Source organism: Thunnus albacares, chromosome 16 (genome assembly GCF_914725855.1).
Source record: "Thunnus albacares chromosome 16, fThuAlb1.1, whole genome shotgun sequence".
Lineage (NCBI taxonomy): Eukaryota > Metazoa > Chordata > Actinopteri > Scombriformes > Scombridae > Thunnus > Thunnus albacares.
Window position 1 is genome coordinate 27,770,745 of NC_058121.1, and position 24,797 is coordinate 27,795,541.

The following is a 24,797-nucleotide window of genomic DNA, read 5'->3' on the forward strand; positions in this document are numbered from 1 at the left end:
TCCGGTCCTTGTTGAGCTGCTACAGTAACGCTGTAGCAACCAAATAAAAACATAAGTCTAAAAAATTTTAATCAGAAAGTTGCCTCGGATACAAGAAACAAATATTATATAATAAAAACGGTATATTCCCTAAGTTAAATTATTAATAAATACATTTTATTCTGTTATTTTGTGGTGCAGGGATGGGGGAGAATACAGTTATTGAAAATTTGTTTTATTTCTTTAGAAGAAATTATTGTAAGAGATTAAAACAAAATGAAAAGTATTTAAAAAAAAAAAAAAAGTTAGTTTTAACTTATTTCTCATCTCCTCACTTCCTGTCTTTCCTCTCCAGACTGAGGTTACAGTATGAAGTCAGCGCTGACTCGACTCCTCCGGAGATGTGTAACGGACACCATCCCGCCGTCACCATCACCTTCATCTGTCCGTCCAGCAGACATTCGGTCGGCGACTCAGAGCTTTTATTCTTTTGTCTTCTCTCGCCCTGTTTTTTTTCGCTGACGTTTTATGTTTTTAATACGTGCGGGTTTTCTCTTTCCTTCACAGGGCAGCAATCCTAAGATGACGGCGGAGTCGAACTGTCGTTACGAGGTGGAGTGGGTGACTGAATACGCCTGTCACAGAGACTATCTGGAGAGTCACAGCTGCAAACTGACCAGCGAACAGCACGACATCTCCGTCGACCTAACGCCTCTCACCCTGACCTGTAAGTAGTCACTGTACAAACACGTCCTCATTCCTGAAACGCACAAAAGAAAAAGATATTTCTTCCTGGAAACCACAGCGAGCTAAATACTGGTACATAAACCTGAGAAGAGTCTATTTAAAAATGTGTTTTGTGTCGTTTACTGAGGCTCAAATTATCCCTTTTTTTCTCTTTCTCACGGCCACTAGTGCCACTTATTTTTATAGCCGTTAGAGGAAGTAATGTATGAGTAAACTGTACTGACCTTCCTGGTTTTTATCAGCTCATTGTTAGTAATAGAAGGAGCCTTTTTCCCACTTGTTGCCGCAGTCTGTACACATGATAAAGGTACTAGAAGTACCTTATCTCTTCCTGTTAATACAAGTGGTTACATTTGAGTGAAAGTCTGAAGCAGGTGATTTTCAGAGATTTTTTTTTTTTTTTTTTTTTTTTACATATTTTGTATATTTTAAATCGGTAGTTTCCTGTGGAATTTTGTTCTTTTCCGGATTTTCTTAAACATCATTTTAGCTACAGTATAAGATAGAACTGGACACCAGATTTATCAAAATACCACAATTATCAACAATTAAATCCTTCACATTAATCCTGTCTGTCTAATAAACTCAATGAAAACTCTACTGCTGCTCCCACTTGGCAGCTTCATTAAAGTTTTAACACTGAGCTCCTGAACTCCAGTCTTCCTGAGTTCTTCCTTCATATATTGTCTTTCTTGATCATATTTAGTACAATCTATGCTTGCATGTGTAATAGTCTCCTCAGCCATCTGGAAAAAAATATGTTCATATATCAGCAATCAGCCACAATGAGTTGGAAATATCAGCATATCAGATATCGGCAAAAAATCCAACATCCCTAGAGCCAATACATGAAAGAAATCATCATCCACTGATGAACCTTTATTCAAAATGTGACAGTTTATTGTGACACAGACTGTGTTGGGAAATGGCTGCATTTATATATATATATATTTAACACTTTCATCCAAAACAATGTTTCTGCTGCTCATTCATCCGTTTACACTCACACTCACTGATGGCAGCGAGTTGAACCGTATCATCAGGATTTAGGGTTCAGTATCTTGGACAGGAGGAGTCGGGGATCAAACCTCAGACTTTCTGATCAGTATAACAACCCGCCGATAAAATGATGTTAACTAGAAATGTTTCATGTGTAAAATTTCAACAGTAGTGGTGGTTATATTTAGAGTAAACAGTAAACTTTATTCTAACACTAATAGTGAGACTTAGATAACAGTGATGGTGATAATAAGTCAGTGTACAAATATATCAGCCTGAACTGTCTGATGCCGTGTGTGTGTGTGTGTGTGTGTGTGTGTGTGTGTGTGTGTGTGTGTGTGTGTGTGTGTGTGAGAGTAGCAACAGACCATCCATACTACACACACTCTGGGACCAGTGACAGCGGTGAAAACTACGTCTACTACCTGAACGTGTGTGGAGAGATTCCCACCGAAGAATGTGGCGCGACAGGACAGTTTATATCATCCTGTCAGGTGAAGAAAAGCGGGGACGTCAAGAAGGTGGCTGGAAAATACCAGAACCAGACACTACGGTAATATAAATATATGTGTGTGTGTGTGTGTGTGTGTGTGTGTTAGTCACTCAGTCCGTCATGATTTTGACGATTCATTCAGAGAAAAACAGTGTGTTCGTCCCAGCAATAATCCAGCAGCTAAAGTAACTTCACATTGATATCGGGTCATAGATTAAAGTCTTTAACTTCTCTGTTTCTGTTTCTGTGTTTTCTTCCTCTGTAGTTACTCAGACGGAGATCTGACTCTGATCTACCCGGACGGCACCACCTGCTCCACAGGCTTCCAGAGAATGACCATCATCAACTTTGAGTGCAGCAGGAACGCGAGTGAGATGAAGTTTCAAAGATTCTCATCACACCGTCGTCTATATATCTCGTTTACAGCTTTCTCAGCTTCATTCTGAAATTTGAAAAATCTCTTCCTGTGGCGCCACCCGGTGGCAGAATCAGGAACGACAGCTGCTGTCATGAGATGGTTTTCCCTAAATTTTGCACATATGATTTGAACATAATACACAAAATTTCACCAACATCACCAATGAAATTCAGATTTAAGCGCTTTGTTTTTGCATTTTCAAAAATAAACTGATGAACCAAAGAGAGACTAATGCTTTACTGTTCGTCCTGCAGCATTAACATACAGCAGCATCTTGACTTCACCCTTTCCCCAAACCTCAAAGCTTTTTAACGTAGACATACATACTCATGTTGTGAATGCATCATTTGTGCGTTTTTACTCTCGTGTTGCATCATTTTCAAACTCAACATGTCTTAAACTGTGTGTTTTTCTGCAGCCAACGGCGGGCGAGGAGCTCCGGTGTTTGTCGGGGAGACAGACTGCACTTATTACTTCGACTGGGAGACGAGCTACGCCTGCGTCAAGGAGAAGGAGGATCTGCTGTGTCGGGTCAAAGATGGCAGCAAACACTATGACCTTTCACCCCTCACACGCTACCCTGGTGAGTTTTTCATCTCATCTGACAGGAAGAATCAAACTCCCTGTTCTATATCCTATTTATAAGTATTATTATTATTATTATTATTATAACAGGGGTTTTGAGATTTATCACTATTAGAAGCTAATTTTTTCAATTAATTGCCTTGTTTTGTTGTCTTTAAATGTTTTTATGATCATTTATGATCATGTACGACACATAAGTGACAAATCCTCACATTTGAGAAGCTGCAACCAGCAAACGTTGGCATTTTTCCTTTTAAAAAATGATTATTTGATAATCAAAATAGTTGCAGATTAATTTTCTTTTGATGGACTAATGTATTAATCGACTAATTGTTGCAGCTTTAATCATGATCACAGGAAATTCACAAATTCCAGGACTGCTCTAGTAACCTAATTAAAACCACACGGGGCTACACTGGTCACTGTTTGTCCCTGATTAAAAACCAATTACTGGTTAATCAATAAATAACCTACAGAAGAGAAATAATAAATGTGTTTAATGTCATTCTTATCCTGAGATTCTTTAAACTGCCCAGTAGGAAACATGTCTAATTTATTTGATGTGTCTCTGCTCGTTGCTTCAGGCTCGGATGTCAGTGGGAACTGGGAGGCGGTCGACGCCGACTCTCGAGAGTCGGACTTGAAACGTTTCTACCTGAACGTCTGTCACAAAGTCGTCCAGATGGGAGGAGCTGCTGGTTGCCCAGAAGATGCCGCCATCTGTGCCGTAGGTAAGAATTCCCACAAATAGGAGGATTCCTAAAGACTGAAGGAATGAGACGGTTTCAGTTTCCCCCCCCAACAATTCAGTGCTCGTGATATAATGGTGTAGAGAAGTCACTTTCCCAAAATCATCATATTGTTTATTGTCATCAGAGGAAAGAATCAAACCTTTGCAGTGGGTGACGTATTTATCACAATGACCGGTGTAATTTATCGATCGTGTCTCTCTGGTTCAGATAAGGATCATAAGGTCATCAGTCTGGGCAGCTTCCTCTCATCTCCCCAGAAGACCGAAAGAGGAAATGACATCAGACTCGTTTACACTGACGGAGATTTCTGCAGCAAAACGACGAGGATCAAAACCATCTTGACCCTTAAATGTAAACCAGGTGGGTTCTCTCGGTTTGATTGTGAAAGGTGATATCTGATGAACTCTCGTCTCCTCCTGAACTTCTCTTCTTCTCTTCTCCCTGCAGGAGATATGGAGAGCGCTCCGGTCCTCCGCAGCGTTTCATTCGATCGGTGTTTGTACGAGTTGGAGTGGTACACGGCGGCAGCGTGCGTCCTCTCGAAGACGCAGGGAGACAACTGCGCGGTGGACGATCCGCAGGCCGGTATGACATACACACACACAAGTCTGATTAATGCGGTTTCTGACTGATCAATATTTTACTTGAGCAAGAAAAACACAGAAGGGGGAGACGTCTATCTTATCTTAAAGAAGCGACGGGTTTATGAGGAACGTGTGTCACTGTGTGTTCAGCATGAAACAAACCTTTACTGTCTGTACGAGACAGAAGAGATTGATCATGTTTGATCCTTAATTGAGAATCGTGTTCACAGTTTTCTGACAGCTTGAGATCGTGAGAGGGTTTTTATTCAGGGATACAACTAACAATTATTTTATATATATTATAATTTTATATTTAGATGTATAAATACATATATTATGGACTTAGACATAGAAGAGTGTGCTGTACTTACACACACAGACGACTCAACGTACCATGTGAAAGACAGAAAATAAATAAATCAGGAAAGGAAATCTGCTGAGCATATTATTATTATTATAAGTGTATCAGTTAATTAATTATTTGGTTTATAAAATGTCTATAAAAACATAATTTCTTTGTGTTTTTTTAATATATATATGCATATATTGATTTTACAATTATAGAAAAGCAGCAGATCCTCACATTTAAGAAGCTGAAACCAGAGAATGTTTGAATTTTTGATTTATTTTTAAAGCCTAAAGCAAATCAATTGATGATCATAGTTGTCAAATACATTCAGTTCATTCAATCAGTTGATTTAAAGTGAATAATAGTTTCAGTTCCACTTTTACTGACTTCAACAGGACACACCCATGTTAGTCTGTTAGTCTCGTATCATTTTCACACAGTGTTTAAAACACAGTTAAAAAGCAGATAGACTCACTGGGGTCAAATCCAACTGATTGTCCTCAAACAGATTATATGTGAGAGATACAAGCTGCCAATATTTACAATGTGCAACTTTAAAGAAAGCCCTACTGCTCACTGAAATCCTCTTATAATCTAAAAACATCTGTCACACTCAGAGAAAGACACAGTCAGCTGGATTTAGTGTCTGGGTTTGACTCATCCGAGAGCTTCTCTACCTGCGGTGGACTTTTTGTTGATGGTTTCACAACTTAATGTCACATGAGAGTTATTGAGCCGTCATGTGACATGAAGTTGCTGCCTGTGCTGCCATCTAGCTGTAGCTGCAGGATCTGTGTTATCAGTCCAGACCAAACACTGATGGATGATGGCCGCCTTTTTTGATTTATTTTAACTTTTCTCTCCTCTGCAGGGTTTTCTTTCAACTTATCAGCTCTCACCAAACCCGACGGCGGCTACTACAACCTGACCAGCGGCAGCTACGACTACTTCATCAACGTCTGCGGTCCCGTCAAAGCTGCCAGCTGCCCTGAAAAGGCCGGAGCATGTCAGGTAGAAAAGAGGTAAGAAAGAGCCGTGGATGCAAGTTGAGACTCACAAATCTCTGCAATTAAAGGACAAATCTATGGTATTCTATATGTTTATTATTGTCAACAAAAAGAAAAGATCAAAACAACAACTCACTAACAAGTACAATGTGTGATATGTATGTATTTGCAAGGCTGGTGAAGAGATATATGCACAAAAGAAAAGCCGACGTCTCTGGTCAGAGAGAGAAACACACCTACCTTTAAACATTTTCAGATTTGAAGATCAAGTTTTTTAGATATTTTCCAAGAAGGTGGTTGAATGAATGAAAGGAGGAGGCTGTGTTCACACGGTGGAACAAGTCCGCTACCTGCATAAAACTTTTTTTTTTGATGCAAAGAAGCAAAATGGCACAAGTGGCTCCAGTCGTTCCACTTTTCCATATTTTGACGTAATAAACAGAGTATTGATGAAGAAAATTATTCATGTCCTTGTTCAAAGTTTGCTGTTTGCCGTTCCAGAAATGCGGTGAGCTTACTGACACAGAGCAGAAGGGATGGAAACACTTTATACTGTAAGATCAAACAATTGGTAACCAAAATGTAGGGAGGAAGGGCATCTGCATACAGGATCAAGGCAACATAATAAGGAAAAAATCAAGGGGGGCAAAAACAGGACAGGGTGCCGCATACAGACAGGATCAAAAAGGTCAAATCAGCAGGATTCCCAGACATCACTTGATTATCGAGTCTCTACCCAAATGTGTATTTTCTTCTTTAGGCTGCGTGTAAACAGGAATATCAGTAGAATATTTCTTTTCATCAGCCATGTTAACAGCTTAGTAGGAATATTGTCTTTTTTTTTGGAATAAGGTCAAAAACCGGAATATTTTGTGCGTGTAAATGAAGTCGCTGATGATGTCAGCGTGAGGCAAGTTTATGTGTATAACACAGTTCGTACATAAGAGCAATTCAAAGTGTTTTACATAAAGCTTTAAAATGTTAAAAATAAAAAGGAAAACAACATAAAAAAACATCAAAATGCCAATTAAAAGAAGTGAAACCTGTGTAGCATCGTCTGTGCAAAAGATTCGGTTCACAGGTCAAAAATAGAAGAGAAAACTTTACAAAATAATTGTTCTTAATGAAAGCAAATGATCAGGATACCCAGAACTTTGTTATGTACCATGTTTTGGGATGTTTGACCTCTCAGAGGCTTAAAATGTTGACTTCACTGAGTTGTGTCTGTAGAGCATTATTCACACAGAGAGTAGCTGAACATGTAAGAGAAAAGAGTAGTTGGTTTAAACCCCCAACATGAACCTCGTCACAATCTGATGTATTCCTTCAGAAATAAGTAAAGAAAAATGTGAATATATGTGATATTTTCTTCTCAGATAATATGATGACTTATGATCATTTTTTTCCTTTTTTTCCACTTTAGTTCTTTGAGTCTTGGGGAAGCAAACTCCCGTCTATCTTACTACGACGGCCTGATCCAGCTGACCTACAGTAACGGTTCCCAGTACAACAACAAAGGACACACCCCCAGATCCACACTCATCTCCTTCCTCTGTGACCCGGAGGCCGGAGTAGGAAAACCTGAATTCCAGGTAACCTCATCCCTTCCTGTGTCCCTGCAGGGTTTTTATACACTTTTGAACATCGTCTCTGTGGTCTTCTGACAGCATCTATTTGATGCATATTTTGCACATCACTCAAATGAGCTATATTCATCTGTAAATTTTAATCTTGTCTTAAATTTCTGAATCCAGGTTGAGGACAAGTACACCTATAATTTCCGCTGGTATACATCCTACGCCTGTCCTGAGAGGCCTCATGAATGTTTGGTGACTGATCCCAAAACTCTTGATCAGTACGATTTATCCAGGTAATGAATGGCTGCTTTATTAAACAGTCTAGTTGTGTTTTAAGCATCCAGAAAACAACACACACAAATAAGAAAGAAAAAGATTAAATCCATCACGTCCTCCTCCTCACTCACTTTCTGTCTTCTGTCTCCAGCTTGTCGCGTTCCACCTCCAGTAGAAACTGGCAGGCGATGGATTTATCTGACACCATGAACCTCAAGAAGTACTACATCAACGTATGTCGGCCTATCAACGCCGTACCGGGCTGTGACCGCCACGCGTCAGTCTGCCAGATGAAATACGTTTCCAAGCAGGTGTGTAACAGGAAAACTGGGAAGTAGCATATTGCAGACAGCATTGATTGGATGTTATTATCCAGATACAGATCATCATCATGTTTATACCAGTTGGAAATGGGATCCAAATCTGCAAAACAGTTTAAACAAAACTGTCTTGAATTCCAAAAGGACAGTCTGCCATTAAAAAGGAGTAAAGTTCACACAGTCCTGTGCATTTGTCTGCCTCCTGTATCAGTTATCACATCTAAATATCAGCGTCGTGTCGTCTCTGTGGTGAAATTACGGAGCCGTTTCCTCCCGTCTGTCCTCAGGGCTCTCCAGAGGAGGTCGTGTCAGTCAGTAACATGGGCGTTTCCAAACGAGGGCCGATCATCGAATCGCGGGATCGGCTGCTGCTGGAGTTCACAGACGGATCTGCCTGCATATCAGACGGCCAGAAGCTCACGTACACAACACGTATCCACCTGGTTTGCTCCAGAGGAGCTGTGGTAAGTTAATACGGTTTGGACAGTTAAGTGGAGTGAAACTTGTTAACACTGAACCTTCAGCGTGATCTGAGCTTTGACTCTGTTTGTGTCACACGCTGTGCAGTCGATGGGGCCGCGATTCCTGATGTACCAGAACTGTACCGCCAACTTCATGTGGGAGACCAGAGCCGCCTGCGCTATCACTACCACCAAGAACTCTGTGAGTTCACCTATATGACAACATATTCATGCATTTCATTGATTTATGCGCACTGACAAGACAACAATCTGCAAAGGTGTTACTCTGGGAAAATGATATGTTAAAGCTATTAAACTTGTGTCTGCATTGATGTTTTTTTTTGTCTCAGAGCTGCGCTGTGGTTGATCCCAACACGGGCTTTGAGTTCAACCTTCAGCCTCTGGCTTCAAAGACCGGATACAAGACAAACGCTAATGGAAAGGACTTCTTGGTAAGAAAAAACTCCACCAACAGTAAATAACGTCCACCAGACGCAGCTCTCAGGCTCAGTTTGAGTGTGTTAATGTGATGCAGTAATGCATTGATGTTGACGATGTGCACATGCATGCAGCTTTTTTATGCAGCTCTGATATGAACTTGTTGCCAGACATCCTCGTTCCAGTATAATTCAGTTTTTGTTTTATATAAATATAAAACTTGTATGCATAATACTGATATTTGGAGGTTTAACATTAAAAAAATAAGACTGTAACAAATGATTATTTTCATTATAAATTAATCTGTAGATTAAATTCTCAATTAGTAAATTAATTTCTCTATAAAATGTCAAAACTATAAAAAAAAAACTGCCTGCTTAGAGCCCAAAGTGATGACGTCATCATATTGTTATTTTTTCTGATCGACAGATATTTGAATGAAATCGTCTCAAAGTTTTTCAGTTTATTTTAATGTAAAACCAGAAAAACAGGAACAGAGAAGTGAAGCAGGAACCATCAAATATTTGGCATTTTTCCTTTAAAAATGACTTAAAACAATTAATCAATTATCAAAATCATTGCTGATTTAACTGAACTTCATATTGATTGATTAATCAACTGATTGACTAATTGTTCCAGGTCTAAAATAATAATATGAATTTAATAAAAAAGGAAAAAAACAACATTTAAAACCACAGTATGAGACCATAACCCTGAAGGTAATTCCAGTTTTCTACAGCTCATGATGTTTGTTAGAATATGTTGATGTAATTTAATTTTTGAAGGTTTTTGTCGTTGTAAACAGATAAACTGCTGTTTTCTAATCATGATTTTTGAGACTTTGTGTCTTTGGTTGTGTGGTCGTGTTACTGTATGATGGTTTCTGCTTTGTTCTCTTTATATAAATACAAGAACAAAACTCCCCTCAAACACATCAGACACTTTATTGTCACTGTGTGGAAACCCTCTGAAAACAGCAGCAGTAACGACACCAGAGGAAGAAATAAAAAGCACAACATCTAAAAAATGTGATTAAAATGTGTATTTTACATTCATATAATATATATGTAAAATGTATGTAATTCAAAGTCCAACAGGAGTATATAATTCCTCCTCCTGACCTCCATGCAGGTGAACATCTGCTCAGATGTGACGGAGTGCGGAGAGGGGATGGCGGGCTGCGAGCTGGAAGACGGACGTCCGTCCAGCCCGGTCGGACTGGAGAGGACGCTCCAGTACTCCTCCGACGGGCTGCTCAAACTGACGTATAAGGGACCTCGAGACGACTCCACAGGTAACAACGAGCACAAAAGTCTGAGAGCGTCACGTCCTGACGTTCAGCGGGTTACCGGTCCGGTTCCTCCGATCAGCTGCTGTTCATTTATGTTTACTGTATTTACAGCTGTGTGCTGCGGCTTTAAAGCTCGACTGTCACACTGTTACATTGATCTGATGAGTTCATGTCAGTTGATAAGACAGTTAAAGACGTTATGTTGTATCAAATTGTTGCAGAAAAAAGTACCAGAGCAAAAAACTCTCTTGAAAATAAAAAGGGAGTCAGAGGTCCAAGCAGCAAAGTGTTCTTTACTGCCGGCAAAAAAGGGGAGCAATCAGCACTTTTACAATGAACCAAATCGCTCCAAAGGTTTTTCTTTGGGTCATTGTTTTTATGTCCTTGGGTCGGCTTAGGTCACACCTTATCATCCTCCCTCCCTAATTTTTGACCAATTATTATGTATCTTTTATCTCCGTCACTCGTTGTTGGTCAAAACTCTTCAAAACAGGTTTTGAGGTGTTTGAGGATATGTACTGGCATATTCAATTCTACCTGATTATATCCAGTTTTTATATATAAGTATTGGGAATCATTTTACACCATTATTGCCAAGTTGTCTTCTGTCCTTTTATTTTTATTCTAGTCATTTTACACCCTTATTTCTTGATCTCCTCCAGAGAGTATTTTTTTAAAAGGTGAAGACTTTAGCAGACCCAAGCAAAGTGACATGTAATACAAACACACTCAAATTTCTCCAGTATATGATTATGATTCTTCTACCGTGCCTCTATACGTACAGTGTGATTAAATATGGTTCATGAGATTATAACTACACCAATACAAATTGTATCACACTAGCCCTTATTGCTTATAAACTTATAAAATCAATCTGCATAGCTTAATATTGTCTTTAAGCACACCAATGACTTTTAATGAAAATACACCACAGTTACAGCTTCCATTAATAATTAATAATGAATACAACAGTTATTGAAGTGTAGTTTAGATGCTCCTGGTCAGAAATCTACCAGAGTATTATTTCAGTATTTACTCACAAAGGACATGAAAAAGCTACTTTAGAGTCATTTCCTCACTGTTTGTGTAGGAAATATAAACTATAATAAAGCTGCAGCTGTTGTGCGTAGAGATAATAAGCATACGAGTCAAAACAAACAGAAGATATATATGCTGATTTAATACTAAAAGAATTAGTTTAATTTCAGTTTGATTTGAAAAATCTTAACATTTTCTGGACATTTTATTCCACCTTTTTCATTTCTACGTTCTTTTCATCCATCAGCGACTCGAGACACTTTCACCATTAACCTTGTGTGCGATCCGAACGCTCACACCGGCTCCTTAAAGCTGCTGCAGGAGGACTTGAGTTCTTTACCGAACCACGTGGTCCACGACGTCCTGTTTGAGTTCTCCACCGCTCTGGCCTGCATCCCTGCTCCTGTTAACTGCCAGATCATCGGTATGGACACACACACACACACACACACACACACACACACACAGTATCTGCAGATAATCTGGTTATGTGTTCCTGTTTCTCTCAATGTAAATGTTAATTAAGGCTGCAACTAACAATTACTTTCACTATTTCTTTATTATTTGATTAATCAATTAGTCGTTTGGTTTATAAAATCGACCAACGTGACGTCCTCTGATGTCTTCTTTTGTCCCGACCAACAGTCTACAACCCAAAGATATTTATTTTACTGTCATAGAAGATTAAATAAACCAGGAAATATTCAAATTTGAAGCTGGAATCTAAGAATTTGGACATATTTTCTTGTTTTCCGTCTAATCACTACAGCTCTAATATTAATATTGATCCTCATTGAAGTGACAAAGTTAAGAAGAGTGAGGTTTATGTAAATATAAATGTCTAAATGTGTGTGTATAATTACTTTCTCAACACCTCCAGATTCCCACGGCAACGAGTACGACCTGCGTCACCTGATCCGGGACGGAGAGGACAGCCCCTGGATCCCCATAGATACAGATACGGGCAAACCACGCAGCTTTTACATCAACGTGTGCAGACCCCTCCCCTCCCTGAAGGACTGTCCTGGTCAGTATCCTCGTCCACGTTGTCCAGTTGGTTTCTGCTGTGTTTCCTCATCCGGCACATTTACATACAGTAGATATGATGTTTGTACTGATATATGAAGGCGTGTTATTAAATTTAATGAATAAATGTGGGGCATTAAACACACAACATGTAATTTCAGCTGCTAGGGGTCTCAATCAAAACAATAACAAAACACGAAGTGTGATGACAGTGTGAAGTAGCAAGGGATCATGGGAGTTGTTGTCTTCGTTGTTAAATAACCAGCTTCACCGGGAGCTGAATTATCCGCAGAGGTCTCCTCCTCTCCAGAACAAACGTACACGCAGATTAAAATCGTTAAAATACTAATTAAAGCTGTTTCACCTAAAAAAAATATCATTTCTCCAACGATGTTTGGTGACCACCGGACTTCCTGGAGGGGCTGTTAGCCGAGCTGCTGCTAACGTTTGTCCAGTTTGTCCAGACGTCCAATGACTAAAATCCTTCTTCCGGCTAAAAGATATAGTTAAAAACCACCTAAATTTATCATGAAAATGTGACTTAAAACTGAATAAAAGTCCATTTATAACAGTTTGTGTGGAACAACCACAACGCCGATGTATTATCTTGTATGTGTGTAAGTTACTCTTTGGTAGACGCCATCGTAGCGGACAAACACAGCGCCGCCGTATGCATCTTGTGCGTGTTTACTCTTTGGTAGAGGAGGTATGACGCCATCGACAGGCGACCAAATGAAACGGTCCGTTACTTTGATTAAATTACAGATTTCTCTGGGTTTGAACATTGTTGGAAACATTTGGGATAATGTAAGTACACAACTCAACAACATATATAACATAGGTCTAGTTGTTTTCAGACATTTTAATGTGGAATAATTACATATTATACCTTTAAATACAGAGTCAGTAAAAGTTAATAAATACAGCTGCTGATACTTTACGTTTTGACACAAATTGAATAAAGTTTTGTGGCAAATAATTATTATTTTGACAAAGTCTGAACAATAATTCAATATTGTCATTTATCAACCTTCAAGTGACTGTATGATTGTTTTATCATAATTTTTATTGCGTTCAGGTTACTGATTCCAAGCAAATAATAGTTAAAACTAACAAAATTAGTTGTTTATTTCTTAATTTCATACACTAGCAGCTGATGCATAACAGTTGATTAGTTTGCTGCTCAGGTCAAACTGTGAATATGTATCAATATCAGAAATTGTTAAAAATATAATCTTTCAGCCCAAATTTAGACTATTTTTACCTTATATAAATGAAATAGACAAAATATTACATTTTTGCTGCCAGACTGTAGTATATATATGATCCTCTTTTTTTTTCTCCAGTGGGTCCTTTGGGTGCTTGTGGTGTGATTGACGGGGCCAGTTACAACCTGGGATACGTCCAGTCCAGCCCGCAGGTGGCGGACGACGGCTCCATCAGCATCGTCTACCGGAACGGAGACAAGTGTGGCGAGAGGAACAGCTACTCAACACGAATCATCTTCCTGTGTGACGACAACCCGGTGAGTCGTTTAATCAGCAGTCGATCGATCCGTAGTTACCATAAACCAGTCAAACCAGATCATCACATGAGTCTTTGTCTTTCATCATTTGAGCAGTCTGTGTTGATTCTCCTCAAACAGCCAATGAACCAACTGTGCAGCTCAGCTTCTGACTGTCATTGACTTTGTATCTAAATTAATAATACGTTGTTCTGATTGGACACACAGTAACAGTCCCAATAATACTTTTTTTAACATCTGTTCCACTGTATCTGATCTGGTGTTTCTGGCAAATGTCAGATATCGCAGCTCTACACAAAACCACGTTATATTATTACTTTGTTACCACAAAACAGATTACCGTCCTTTCTGTCCAATTTTAAGATAAGATCATCCCTCATTAGTCCCACAGCAGGGAAATCCTTGTTACAGCAGCAAAGGAGATAATGCAATAACAAGAAGCATCAGTAAAAGTATTAAGATTATACTTATCTGTCAGTCATGCTCATATTTTGTGTTCAAGCTTAGATGCAAACTTTATTTCCACTTAGTGATGTGTTCACTTATTTAGTTTAATGTATTATTTAGTATAATCTATTTGCGTAAACCTGATGCTGATTTTATTGTGTTAAATGTACAGACGGATTTTATATTCACTGTTAATTTAATATGCGTGTCTGTTTTCAAGGGTTCACCCGCGTTTGACCGTATAGATGGTTGTGAATATGTTTTCATCTGGAGGACATCTGAGGCCTGCCCCATCAGGAAGTCTCAAGGTAAATCCTGTTACAGAGGAGAATATTAGATACCAGTTAGGGATGCACCATATTGAATTTTTTGCCGATATCCGATATTTCCAACTCATTGTGGCCGATACTGATATATGCACATATTTTTTTCCAGATGGCTGAGGAGACTATTATACATGCAAGCATAGATTGTACTAAATATGATCAAGAAAGACAATATATGAAGGAAGAATTCAGGAAGACTGGAGTTCAGGAGCTCAGCATTAAAACTTTAATGAACCTGCCAAGTGGGAGCAGCAGTAGAGTTTTCATTGAGTTTATTAGACAGACAGGATTAATGTGCAGGATTTAATCTCTGGTCCACACTCCGGAGCAGAAGGTGCCGGTAATGCACCTAATACGCTGGTTGACAACCGTCGTTATAAACCAAAAAGAAGTTTTTCTTTTTTCAAACAGAGTGGTACATCCTGTCAGCCGAGGTGTTTCCTATCTGTGCAGCCGAATATAGCAGCTCCTCCATGGACTGTTTCACCCTGACGGTCCCGGTGTTTCCTCTGCAGACTGCACTTCACTCAGCTGCCCGTCAGACCCGCTGCTTCTTCCCACTTTAACCTGAATAACAAACCGGGGCTCAGTGCTGCAGTTGGATCCACATGGAGAGCCGAGACTAACGTTAGCTTGGAGGCTAGCGGAGGCTAACTGGCTGTGCTTCCCTCAGGTCATGCGGCAGCTAACGCTCCGCTAACCTCTCAGCTAACGTTAGCCCCGGCTCTCCATGTGGATCCAACCGGAGCACCGGTTATTCAGGTTAAAGTGAGAAGAAGCAGCGGGTCTGACGGGCAGCTGAGTGAAGTTCAGCCTGCGGAGGAAACACCGGGACCGTCAGGGTGACACAGTCTGTCGAGGGAAGCAGAGTCAGACGATGGAGGAGAAGGCGACATATCGGCCTCTCGTAATCAGCAGAATTCGCCGATGCCGATATTTCATTTTAGAGCTTTCATTGGTCGATACCGATGACGTGCCGATAATATCGTGCATCCCTAATACCGGTATTTTAAAATAAAAACTGTTGTTTGTGGATAATTTGTGTCCATAAGAAAAAAACAGATGTGTTATAGTAAAAGCATGCACGCATAAATTGAAATGTGAAATGTGGTTATGTAAGACACATCTATCAGAGGCCATAATAAAGAAGGACGTTATTGATTAAACGTCAATGAGTGAAAGAAATTGAAAAGTAGTTTCGTGAATATCGTTCAGTCATATATTACAAACTTGTCCTCCCAGGTGACGAGTGTCGGGTTCGCGACCCCAGGAGCGGCTACGAGTTCAACCTGAGCTCTCTGAAAGGTAAAGATTACGCCATCAGGAGTGAGAAATACATCTACCACCTGGCGGTCTGCGGCGAGCTCCAGAGAGACGTCTGCACCCACTCGGGCAGCGACCCGGTCTCCTCGTGCCAGGCGGACGGATCCAAACACAAGATCGCAGGTACAGAATCGCAAACGAAACGCGACTGTCTCCGTGATTTTCTGTAATTGTTCTTGTACTGAACATGTTTGTTGCTCATATGTGAATGCGTGCAGGAATGGTAAACCAGGTTCTGAGCTACGTGGGAGACCAGCTCATCCTCAACTACACCGGTGGAGAAACCTGTCACAAGATATACAACAGATCCACCGAGATCTACTTCTCCTGCCATCCCGACATGCACCCTGTGAGCTTCACACATGAACACGCTGCTGATCCCACAGCTCTTACAGGACATATGTTTCATTTTCTGTTATTTATATACTGTTATGATGTCAGATGTTTGTGTTAAACACAGTTAAAGTTCCAAGACATCGGGTGAATATATGTAAAAATGCTCCCCTGCAAGTCTGAACGTTTGCAGTGTTACCTCTACTTCCTCCTCATGATGACGTCGGATTGTTCGCACATGCCCACAAACGGCCGTCCGCTCTGTAGTTGTTGTTGCTAAGCTTGTTGCTAAGGTCGTTCACGTTGTTCAACTCACATATTTTTGATTATTTCAGTTTGGGGCTCAAATAAGTACAAATATATTTGACTTTTTGAGCGAAGAACAAGAAAAAAAAAGTGAAATCCAACTACTACTGTTTGTTAACGTAGCCTCCTTTCTTTACAAGCTGATGTCAGGCCTTGGTTGCTAAGGTAGTTGCTAAGGTTTTTTTTGTGCTATTCATGTTGTTCACTCTCATATTTCAGATTTCAGCTCCAACAGTTACAGATGTATTTGAGAAGTTGACATTTTGAGTAAAGAACAAGAAACAGAACTACTATGTTACTATAGTTTGTTTTCGGAGCCGGAGGAAGCTTCCTGAAGCTGACCAATCAGAACAGAGTGGGCTCATCAGGAGGCGGGGCCTTAAAGAGACAGGAGCTAAAATGGCCTGTTTCAGACAGAGGCTGAACTGAGGGGCTGCATAAAGGACCAGTAGAAGATAAATAAGGAGTTTTTAACTGGAAATCATGTAAAGATATTCCAGTAGAGCCCCAGAATATAAATATAGAGCTGGAAATGTGCAGAATACGTCCCCTTTAACCAAATAGCCCACAGGTTAAGATGCAGACCACATAGCTGCTGGTTTGATGGTTTGATTCCAGCTGCATGGTATACCTTCCTCTCTATCCATCTGTCCTGTCTCTCTGCACTTTTGTTTATCAAATAAAGGCAAAAAATAATCTTAAAAAGACTCAACCTGCTCAGACACTGAGTACTGAACTGTACAGGGGACAATATGCTGGAAAATTCAGCCTTTTAGTTTTTGTTTTTACTAAAACACATCCAGCAGAACTCTCTACTAGAAACGTGTCCTATTTGAAAGTTAAAAAGCATCTCAGCTCTCTAACGGTGGCGACTGTCTCTCATCTGTTTAGGGAGCACCAGAGTTTATCAAGGAGACTCCAGAATGCACCTACCTGTTCAACTGGCCCACTGCTCTGGCCTGCATCCCAGTCAAAACCACCAGCTGCTCCTACAAGTAAATCTTCTTCACAAACCTCCCACATGTCATCCTCCTCTTCCTCCCTCTCCTGTTCTCCTCTTTTCCCTCCTTTTCTATTCCTCGCTTCTCGTCCTGATGTTTCTTATTTGCTTGTACTCGTTTCTTTGAAATGTGCTCGTAGACTTCAGCCGTCTCTCTTTTAAAGCTTTATTTTATTTTATTGTTTTTTTTGCAACTGTACGATTATTTGGACAAATACATACATTAATAGCAGCAGCAGCAGTCCATTTTATTATAAAAATAGGAGAGTTTAGTAAGTTTATAGTGAGTTTACTGATGTAAACATGTAAACATATATAAAAATCTGTAAATTTAATATCTTCATTTTTGCTGAAAACCTTTTGTGGTAATTGAAAGAAGCAGATTTCCTCCTTTCTGACATTTTATGTGTTTTTCCTTGAGTGTGACAGTCGACATGTTTCAAGCATCAAGCTACTGGAGAAAAAGAAAATACAGCAGCAAAAATGTTTGACAGAGTTTTAGGGAATTTGATTGGAAGTAATTTCTGCTCCTTTAGTGATTGCAGACAACAAGAACAACTGTATTAAGTAATAAATCAACACAGTATTTACTTAATCTGCACCGAGCATCACAGTTACAGACTGATTCACTGTTGGAAACTCAACACATCACATGGTATTGACATGAAAATGACAAATATCTGTAAAGTATTGGACAGAGAACACTGTCAAAAACATTAACTGCTGTAATTATCAACCGTTCAGACATCTGTGCGGACTGTTAACACACATGACACTGGATTTTTTTACCTTCCTTTGGTTTGTTCTGTCCTCAGCGACGGTCAGGGCCACTCGTATGACCTCTCACCTCTGGCCATGGAGACTCAGAACTGGGAGGTGGAGCACTCTACTGGCGACACCAATAAAAAATTTTACATCAACGTCTGCAGGTCGCTGGTGCAGCAGGGAGGTCAGTGAGCTCGTTCTTATGACATTTTCTCAAAAATCCTGCTCTCAAAAGCTTCTGCAGCAACCCAGTTTCCCTAAAGAAATCATTTATGTTACGATGAGATTCAGTTTTTGACACTATCCAAAGTGACCTTCTGCTCGTCCGGTGACAGGTTCATGGAAGTGTCCGTCCAGCGCAGCGTCCTGTGTGAAGGATGGGGATGAATATGTGAGTCTGGGCCAGCTGGAGTCCGGTCCTACGTGGGACAGGAACGTCCTGAAGCTGCAGTACACCAGCGGCCAGCTCTGTCCCGATGGGGTCCGCAACAGGAGCAGCATCATTCGCTTCAAGTGTGACAAAGACAAAGTGGTGAGTGATGCACTCTCCAAATCCATACAGTCTGTAAAATATACAGTTAAACCTTCATCATCCTGTAAAATAATCACGAGTTGACATTTAGTTTCTTAGCTTGTTGGTCAATATGCTGAATGTCTGTATCTGTAAATTTTAATTTTTTATGACATATTAAAGAGTAATTTAACAACCCAAAAAACATCTTTGCTGACCTCCAGTGGTTTAACTTCTCACTTGTCTGCAGTGATGTAGAGATGTACTCCAGGACGCTGTGACGTCACTGTTGGGTGTGAAACAGGATTAAAACTTTCATACAGAACAGGCAGTTGAATCACCATGTTTTCAATAGATATGACTGGTTGTCTAAACACAAGTAAAACAGAAGAAAGCATCTCAGATTTGGTGTGAACTGATATTTACTACAACTAAAAACACTTTGGAGAACAGTGACTTTTTCACTTGTCTTTAAGTCTCTCTTTTGGAAAGGGGGAGATTAGAGAACATCAACATTTTGGCTTTAGTCTGGGTTTACGCTGAAAAACTTAATACCATTTGCAAAGTCACTGTTTTAACCTTTTTTTATGTCTGGAACTTGCCTAAACCAGGGCAGTTGTAGCACTGCTTACTATTATTTATGTTCAAAAACGGTGCATATTTGCATAAATAAAAATATAACAGCATCGTGTCCTCCTATCTCCTGTCCAGGACTCCCGGCCTACTCTCATTTCTGCCATCGAGGAATGTGTTTACACCTTCCTGTGGTTAACAGCCGCCGCCTGCCCTCTGAACACCAGCCAGCACGACAACTGCAGAGTCACCAACCCTGCTACAGGTGCAGCAAACCTCGTGTTATCTACCGCACATGTAGCGTTTTATTGTTAGAAAACTAATAATTCTGATGATCTTATAACCTTGAACTTTTCTTCTTCCACAGGTCATTTGTTTGACCTGAACAGTCTGACGCAGGAAGGAGGCTACACCGTGTACGATCATCAGGAACACGCCAAGATGTTCCGCATGAACATCTGCGGAGACGTGACCAACGCTGGATGTGCTCCTGGAACCGGTACGTCGTCTCTCAGGTGTTAATTATTCAGCCAGAGATGTATAAAACAAACATCATGCGTTCTGTGCTCCTATTGCAATATTATACTTGCATCAGTTTGACAGCATGAAATGCAAAGTCAGGAATGAAATGAGCTTATATTATGATATTTGTTCAACACATTTCTTGATGAATCTGTCTGGAGCTGAAGTCTGTCATAGTTTCATATATTATTATTTATCAGAAACAAAAAATAGGTGCAAAGTTGACTCTGCTGTGTGTTTTATATCGCCAGTCATCAGTCACTGCAAGCCTCAAAGGTCACCTTGCTTACGTTCTGGGTGTCATCAGTGTGCGTACATAGAAATCACTTTCAGATCAGCCTTTAACCAGTCAGAGCTACACATTTGTTTTTAAAAACGTGTCGCTGAGATCGAATCAACCTTTAACTAGTCAGAACTGCAAATGACAAGACGACATCACCTCAACTCCTCCCTGCGCTTCACTGATTGGTTCATTTTTCCAGCTACGGGGGTTCATAGACTAACGCTTCTGCAGGGTGAAAAGAATTGATGTGCAGAGTAACATCATTTAGATTTGCAAATATATATAATATTCTTTGAACGTTACACAGTAGTAATAGTAGTTACACAGATTCCCATTTTGTCTGAACATGAAGAGGATGTTTGCTGTTTAAACCTTATTTTACTTGAACAAAACTGATTAAAAAAAGCATCAAGTATAGAAAAAATATTACAAAGGTAACAAAATCAAGCCAAACAAAACTACAACTAACTAGAGACAAAACCATCTGACTGCTGACTGCCACTTTTTCCTGTTTTTATTATCTCTGCATTGTATTTCTACATAAAAAAAGCATTGCCAGCTTTAAGAACCACAAAAACCTGTTAATTCCTGCTCAGTAATAGCAATTAAAGGGAAAGGCTTGAAAGCTTGATTAAGCATCCATCCAGGCACTGGGTTCCAGTTAACTGGTTTATGTAACACTGAGAACTTGCGTCACCATTGTTTGTCAACTGCAGCTCAGAGCGCCGGAGGGAACCTTAATGACAGACCTGCAATTCCAGGACATTTTAAATTATTGACTTCTCCTTTAACCAGAGCTGTAGTAAACCAGGAGGCAGTCAGAGAACACACACCTCTACCAAAGGCTGCAGAATACGTCTGAATGTGTAATTATGAGAATTTTTAGAAATGTTTAATTTTCATCTGCATCAAAGTACACAGTGACAGACAGTTATGCAATATATCATTCATTAAAGTAAGTACAGTAGTTTATGGGAAACTGTATCCTAAGTAAAAAAAACTAATAAAAGCAGGCTAGAAACATAATTCCCTATTCCTAATCCTTAGATTTTATCATTCTGGATTGCAAATGAATGACTATACACCTGCTGGAACAGAATTTATATGTATTTATATCTAATAAAAATGAGCAACTAGACAAAAAATCTAATAAAACTCTGTGGCAGTTTTATACTTTGAATTTTAAGCTCACACAACTATTGCATTTTAAAATATCTTTATAGAAGCGTTGGCGTACTGTAGATGTAATCATGTTTAAACACCGGAAAGTAAAGTCACTGCTTTAAACATATGGGTGTGTATGTATATGTGTGTTACAGCTGTGTGTATCAAGGATTCCAGCAGTGCGGTGAGCGGTGGTCAGGTGAGCAGGAAACTCTCCTACAAAGATCACGTTCTGGAGCTGACGTACGAAGGCGGGAGTCCCTGCGCAGCAAACTCCAACCTCAAACACAAAACCGTCATCCACTTCATCTGCAGGTACGACGCCGGTCTGTCTGGAAGGTTCTGTTTCTCACCTGTTTTTTTTGCTATGATTTAAATATTTATTGTTTGTGTTTCTGTAGGCCGCCTAACATGAGCTCGTCCCCTCCAGAGCCAGTCCACACCGGCTCAAACGCTGACACCTGCACACACTTCTTCTCCTTCCACACACACCTGGTCTGCGAACAGCCTGTGAGTATGTTAATGTGTGTTTGATGCCTCAGTCTATTTCATGATTCAATCCAACACTGTTAAAAGACACAGCAAATCTCACGTGCAGAGCCAAACCAGCAATACAAGTATAGTGTGTGTATCAAAGCCTGATGTATCTTATTCCTCCGTTGTTGTTCCAAAAACTATTAAAAACACATCAGTGAGTCACAGCGCTGCACTGGGTCACATGTTCCTTCATTATGAAGAGTTTGGTCACGTTAGTTTATTTAGAAACGGCTCCAAAGACTAATAACAGCATCACGTTTTCAGTCTCTGGAGAGTAGTTCTGTGTAAGATAGACGACACTGAGCATGTGCAGGATCGTGATTCTGTTTACTGCTTCGCTAGTTTGTTGTGCATTGAAGAAGAAAATACACATTTGGGTAGAGACTTGATAATCAAGTGATGTCTGGGAAACAACTGTGTGTCTTTCCTGCCTTTGACCCCCTGCTGATTTGACCTTTTTGATCCTGTCTGAATGCGGCACCCCGTCCTGTTTTTGGCCCCTTATTTCACCCACCTTTTCTGACTTCTTCCTACTTGTAAGTCTCTAAACGAGTGTTTCTTAAAGAGAAATGTAATATCTACTTCCTGTAAGTAGTAAGGTGTCACTTCCTCATGGTGACTTTTACCCTTCTTCTCTGTCTCATGCCATTTGTTCCTCATATATATATATATCCTCTGTTGCTTATCACTGACATGTGGTTAAAAGAGTCATATTTTCACCGTTGTTGAGTCTCCACAGTTTCTTCTAATTCAGCCGGTTAACTCGACTCTCTTAAATAACTCTAGATAAGAATTGTTCCACTTCTAAGTTTGCTTTAATTACTTTCATATCAGAACATAAAAATAAACAACAGAGATATAGATGTTAAAAAATACTGTATATTGAAGAAGAAAATACACATTTGGGTAGAGACTTGATAATCAAGTGATGTCTGGGAAACAACTGTGTGTCTTTCCTGCCTTTGAACCCTGCTGATTTGACCTTTTTGATCCTGTCTGAATGCGGCACCTCCTTGATTTTTTCCTTATTATGCCGCCTTGATCCTGTATGCAGATGCCCTGCCTCCCTACCTTTTGGTTTCCAATTGTTTGATCTTATGGTATAAAGTGTTTCCATCCCTTCTGCTCTGGGTCAGTCTACTGTATCAGACCAGCTCTGGGTCAGTAAGCTCACCGCATTTCCGGAACGCTATTGAGTGATTTTCTTCAACAGCTTCATATGACAACCTCTCGACTTATTAGTCTTTGGAGCCGTTTCTCAAGGTCAATAGATGAGTTCATTGTTGGTTTGGCTCTGCACATGTTGACAGACTAAGAAACAACTGAAAAGGACTTTATTAGTAAACTAAATCAAATATATTGTTTAGTTACAAGTTATATAAAACTCGATCGCAGTTTGTGTTTGTATGTGTTCAACTAACTGCTAAACATCACAAGATAACAGCCTCACAAACCTTGTAAAACCTTCATACAGATGTTGTTATCAGTGCCTTTTGTTGTGGATTTATTGGCTTTTCACAAAAGAAAATAATTATAAGATACTGTACAGAATTGCAACTTTTATATTAAGAAGTTATTTTCCACATATTCAAGTGGAAAAATATGATGCATTCCTTCACAATTTAGCCCTAAATTGGCCAATTTCACAGAGCAAATTGAATTTCAGTCGTCTACAGGTGGGTTACAGTCGGCTTTTGGAGACTTCTCAAGGATAATCAAAGGACACAGGAATGCAGCATTAAATTTCACGATCGAGTCGAAGTGTTGTGGACTCACTTCTTCCAAAATAATTCTTCAAACTCAAACCAAGAGAGGAAGAAAACATTCTACAGCCATTGTATAGTCAATAAAAGATGACAACATAACAACAAAAATGGTTGAATTCCTTTTCTTGGAGTTTGGTTTTCTGAAGCCTACGAGTGATTCCTGTTCAATAATGTGTTCTGACCTACATAGATTCACCACTGACCTCCTTTTTATTTCATCTGTCAGGTTACGTGTTCAGTCCAGAACGGTTCTGCTCTTATAGACCTGACTCCTCTGATTCATGTCAGTGGATACTACACCGCCACAGGTCAGTGGGCCCAGCTTTCACTTCTGCAGTGACAGAGCTCCATATCCAATCTCAGATCAATACAGAACAATCAATCATGTTGATAATTTACAATATGGGAAGTGACATCCATCCATATTTTTATCCTCTCAGATGACGCGGTGGACCAAAGTGATGGATCTCCAGACTTCTACATCAACGTCTGTCAGCCTCTGAACCCCATCCCCGGGGTCATCTGCCCCCCCGGAGCCGCCGTCTGTATGGACCCCGATAACGGACCGCCTGTCGTAAGTCCTTTCACTTCTTTGACCTCACGTTCATGTAGTTTGTCTTATAATGAAAATATTTGACTGACAACGTGCAAAAATGTCTGATGATGGCACCTTTTGACTCAACAAATAAGCAAAAGGACGGCAGACGTTATGACTGGTTCATGTCCTGCCATGATTGATAGTTAATATCTTTACTGTATTATTTCACTACGTTTCACAACAATAATCATTGTTGTTAAACGTTGCTGACGTGTTTCATTCTGTGCACCAAATGCATTTCTTACTAAAGTCAAATTTTATGACTCTTGCCAAAGAATTTAGATATGAATTTAAGGGCTTGTATGAAGAGCTGCAATGATTAGATTAATCTGTAACTATTTTGTTAATCGATTAATCATTTCGTAAATACAATAATATAATAAAATATAATAACTTTCTGGTTTCTTTAGTCTTCTAAAAATAAATATCTTTGGGTTGAGGACTGTTGGTCGTGATGTCGTCACTTTGTGTTTTAGGA

At 39.8% G+C, this 24,797-nt stretch overlaps 1 protein-coding gene across 1 annotated transcript in view; it reads left to right on the plus strand.

Annotated features, from left to right (window-relative positions):
- The window catches only part of igf2r (insulin-like growth factor 2 receptor), a 54,515-nt gene that overhangs the window by 18,874 nt on the left and 10,844 nt on the right, over window positions 1–24,797 (plus strand). The window contains exons 7-37 of the mRNA XM_044376295.1: window positions 335–443; window positions 547–706; window positions 2,086–2,278; window positions 2,484–2,587; window positions 3,055–3,219; window positions 3,806–3,952; window positions 4,181–4,333; window positions 4,421–4,558; window positions 5,778–5,928; window positions 7,337–7,505; window positions 7,668–7,783; window positions 7,918–8,077; window positions 8,374–8,550; window positions 8,654–8,749; window positions 8,898–8,999; window positions 10,117–10,279; window positions 11,562–11,738; window positions 12,195–12,341; window positions 13,687–13,865; window positions 14,533–14,620; window positions 15,881–16,084; window positions 16,180–16,310; window positions 17,492–17,595; window positions 18,416–18,549; window positions 18,701–18,897; window positions 19,588–19,714; window positions 19,817–19,948; window positions 21,574–21,733; window positions 21,820–21,928; window positions 23,948–24,029; window positions 24,162–24,295. Coding sequence (XP_044232230.1) covers window positions 335–443; window positions 547–706; window positions 2,086–2,278; window positions 2,484–2,587; window positions 3,055–3,219; window positions 3,806–3,952; window positions 4,181–4,333; window positions 4,421–4,558; window positions 5,778–5,928; window positions 7,337–7,505; window positions 7,668–7,783; window positions 7,918–8,077; window positions 8,374–8,550; window positions 8,654–8,749; window positions 8,898–8,999; window positions 10,117–10,279; window positions 11,562–11,738; window positions 12,195–12,341; window positions 13,687–13,865; window positions 14,533–14,620; window positions 15,881–16,084; window positions 16,180–16,310; window positions 17,492–17,595; window positions 18,416–18,549; window positions 18,701–18,897; window positions 19,588–19,714; window positions 19,817–19,948; window positions 21,574–21,733; window positions 21,820–21,928; window positions 23,948–24,029; window positions 24,162–24,295 — 4,408 coding nt within the window. The remainder of the gene's footprint in view (window positions 1–334; window positions 444–546; window positions 707–2,085; window positions 2,279–2,483; window positions 2,588–3,054; window positions 3,220–3,805; window positions 3,953–4,180; window positions 4,334–4,420; window positions 4,559–5,777; window positions 5,929–7,336; window positions 7,506–7,667; window positions 7,784–7,917; window positions 8,078–8,373; window positions 8,551–8,653; window positions 8,750–8,897; window positions 9,000–10,116; window positions 10,280–11,561; window positions 11,739–12,194; window positions 12,342–13,686; window positions 13,866–14,532; window positions 14,621–15,880; window positions 16,085–16,179; window positions 16,311–17,491; window positions 17,596–18,415; window positions 18,550–18,700; window positions 18,898–19,587; window positions 19,715–19,816; window positions 19,949–21,573; window positions 21,734–21,819; window positions 21,929–23,947; window positions 24,030–24,161; window positions 24,296–24,797) is intronic.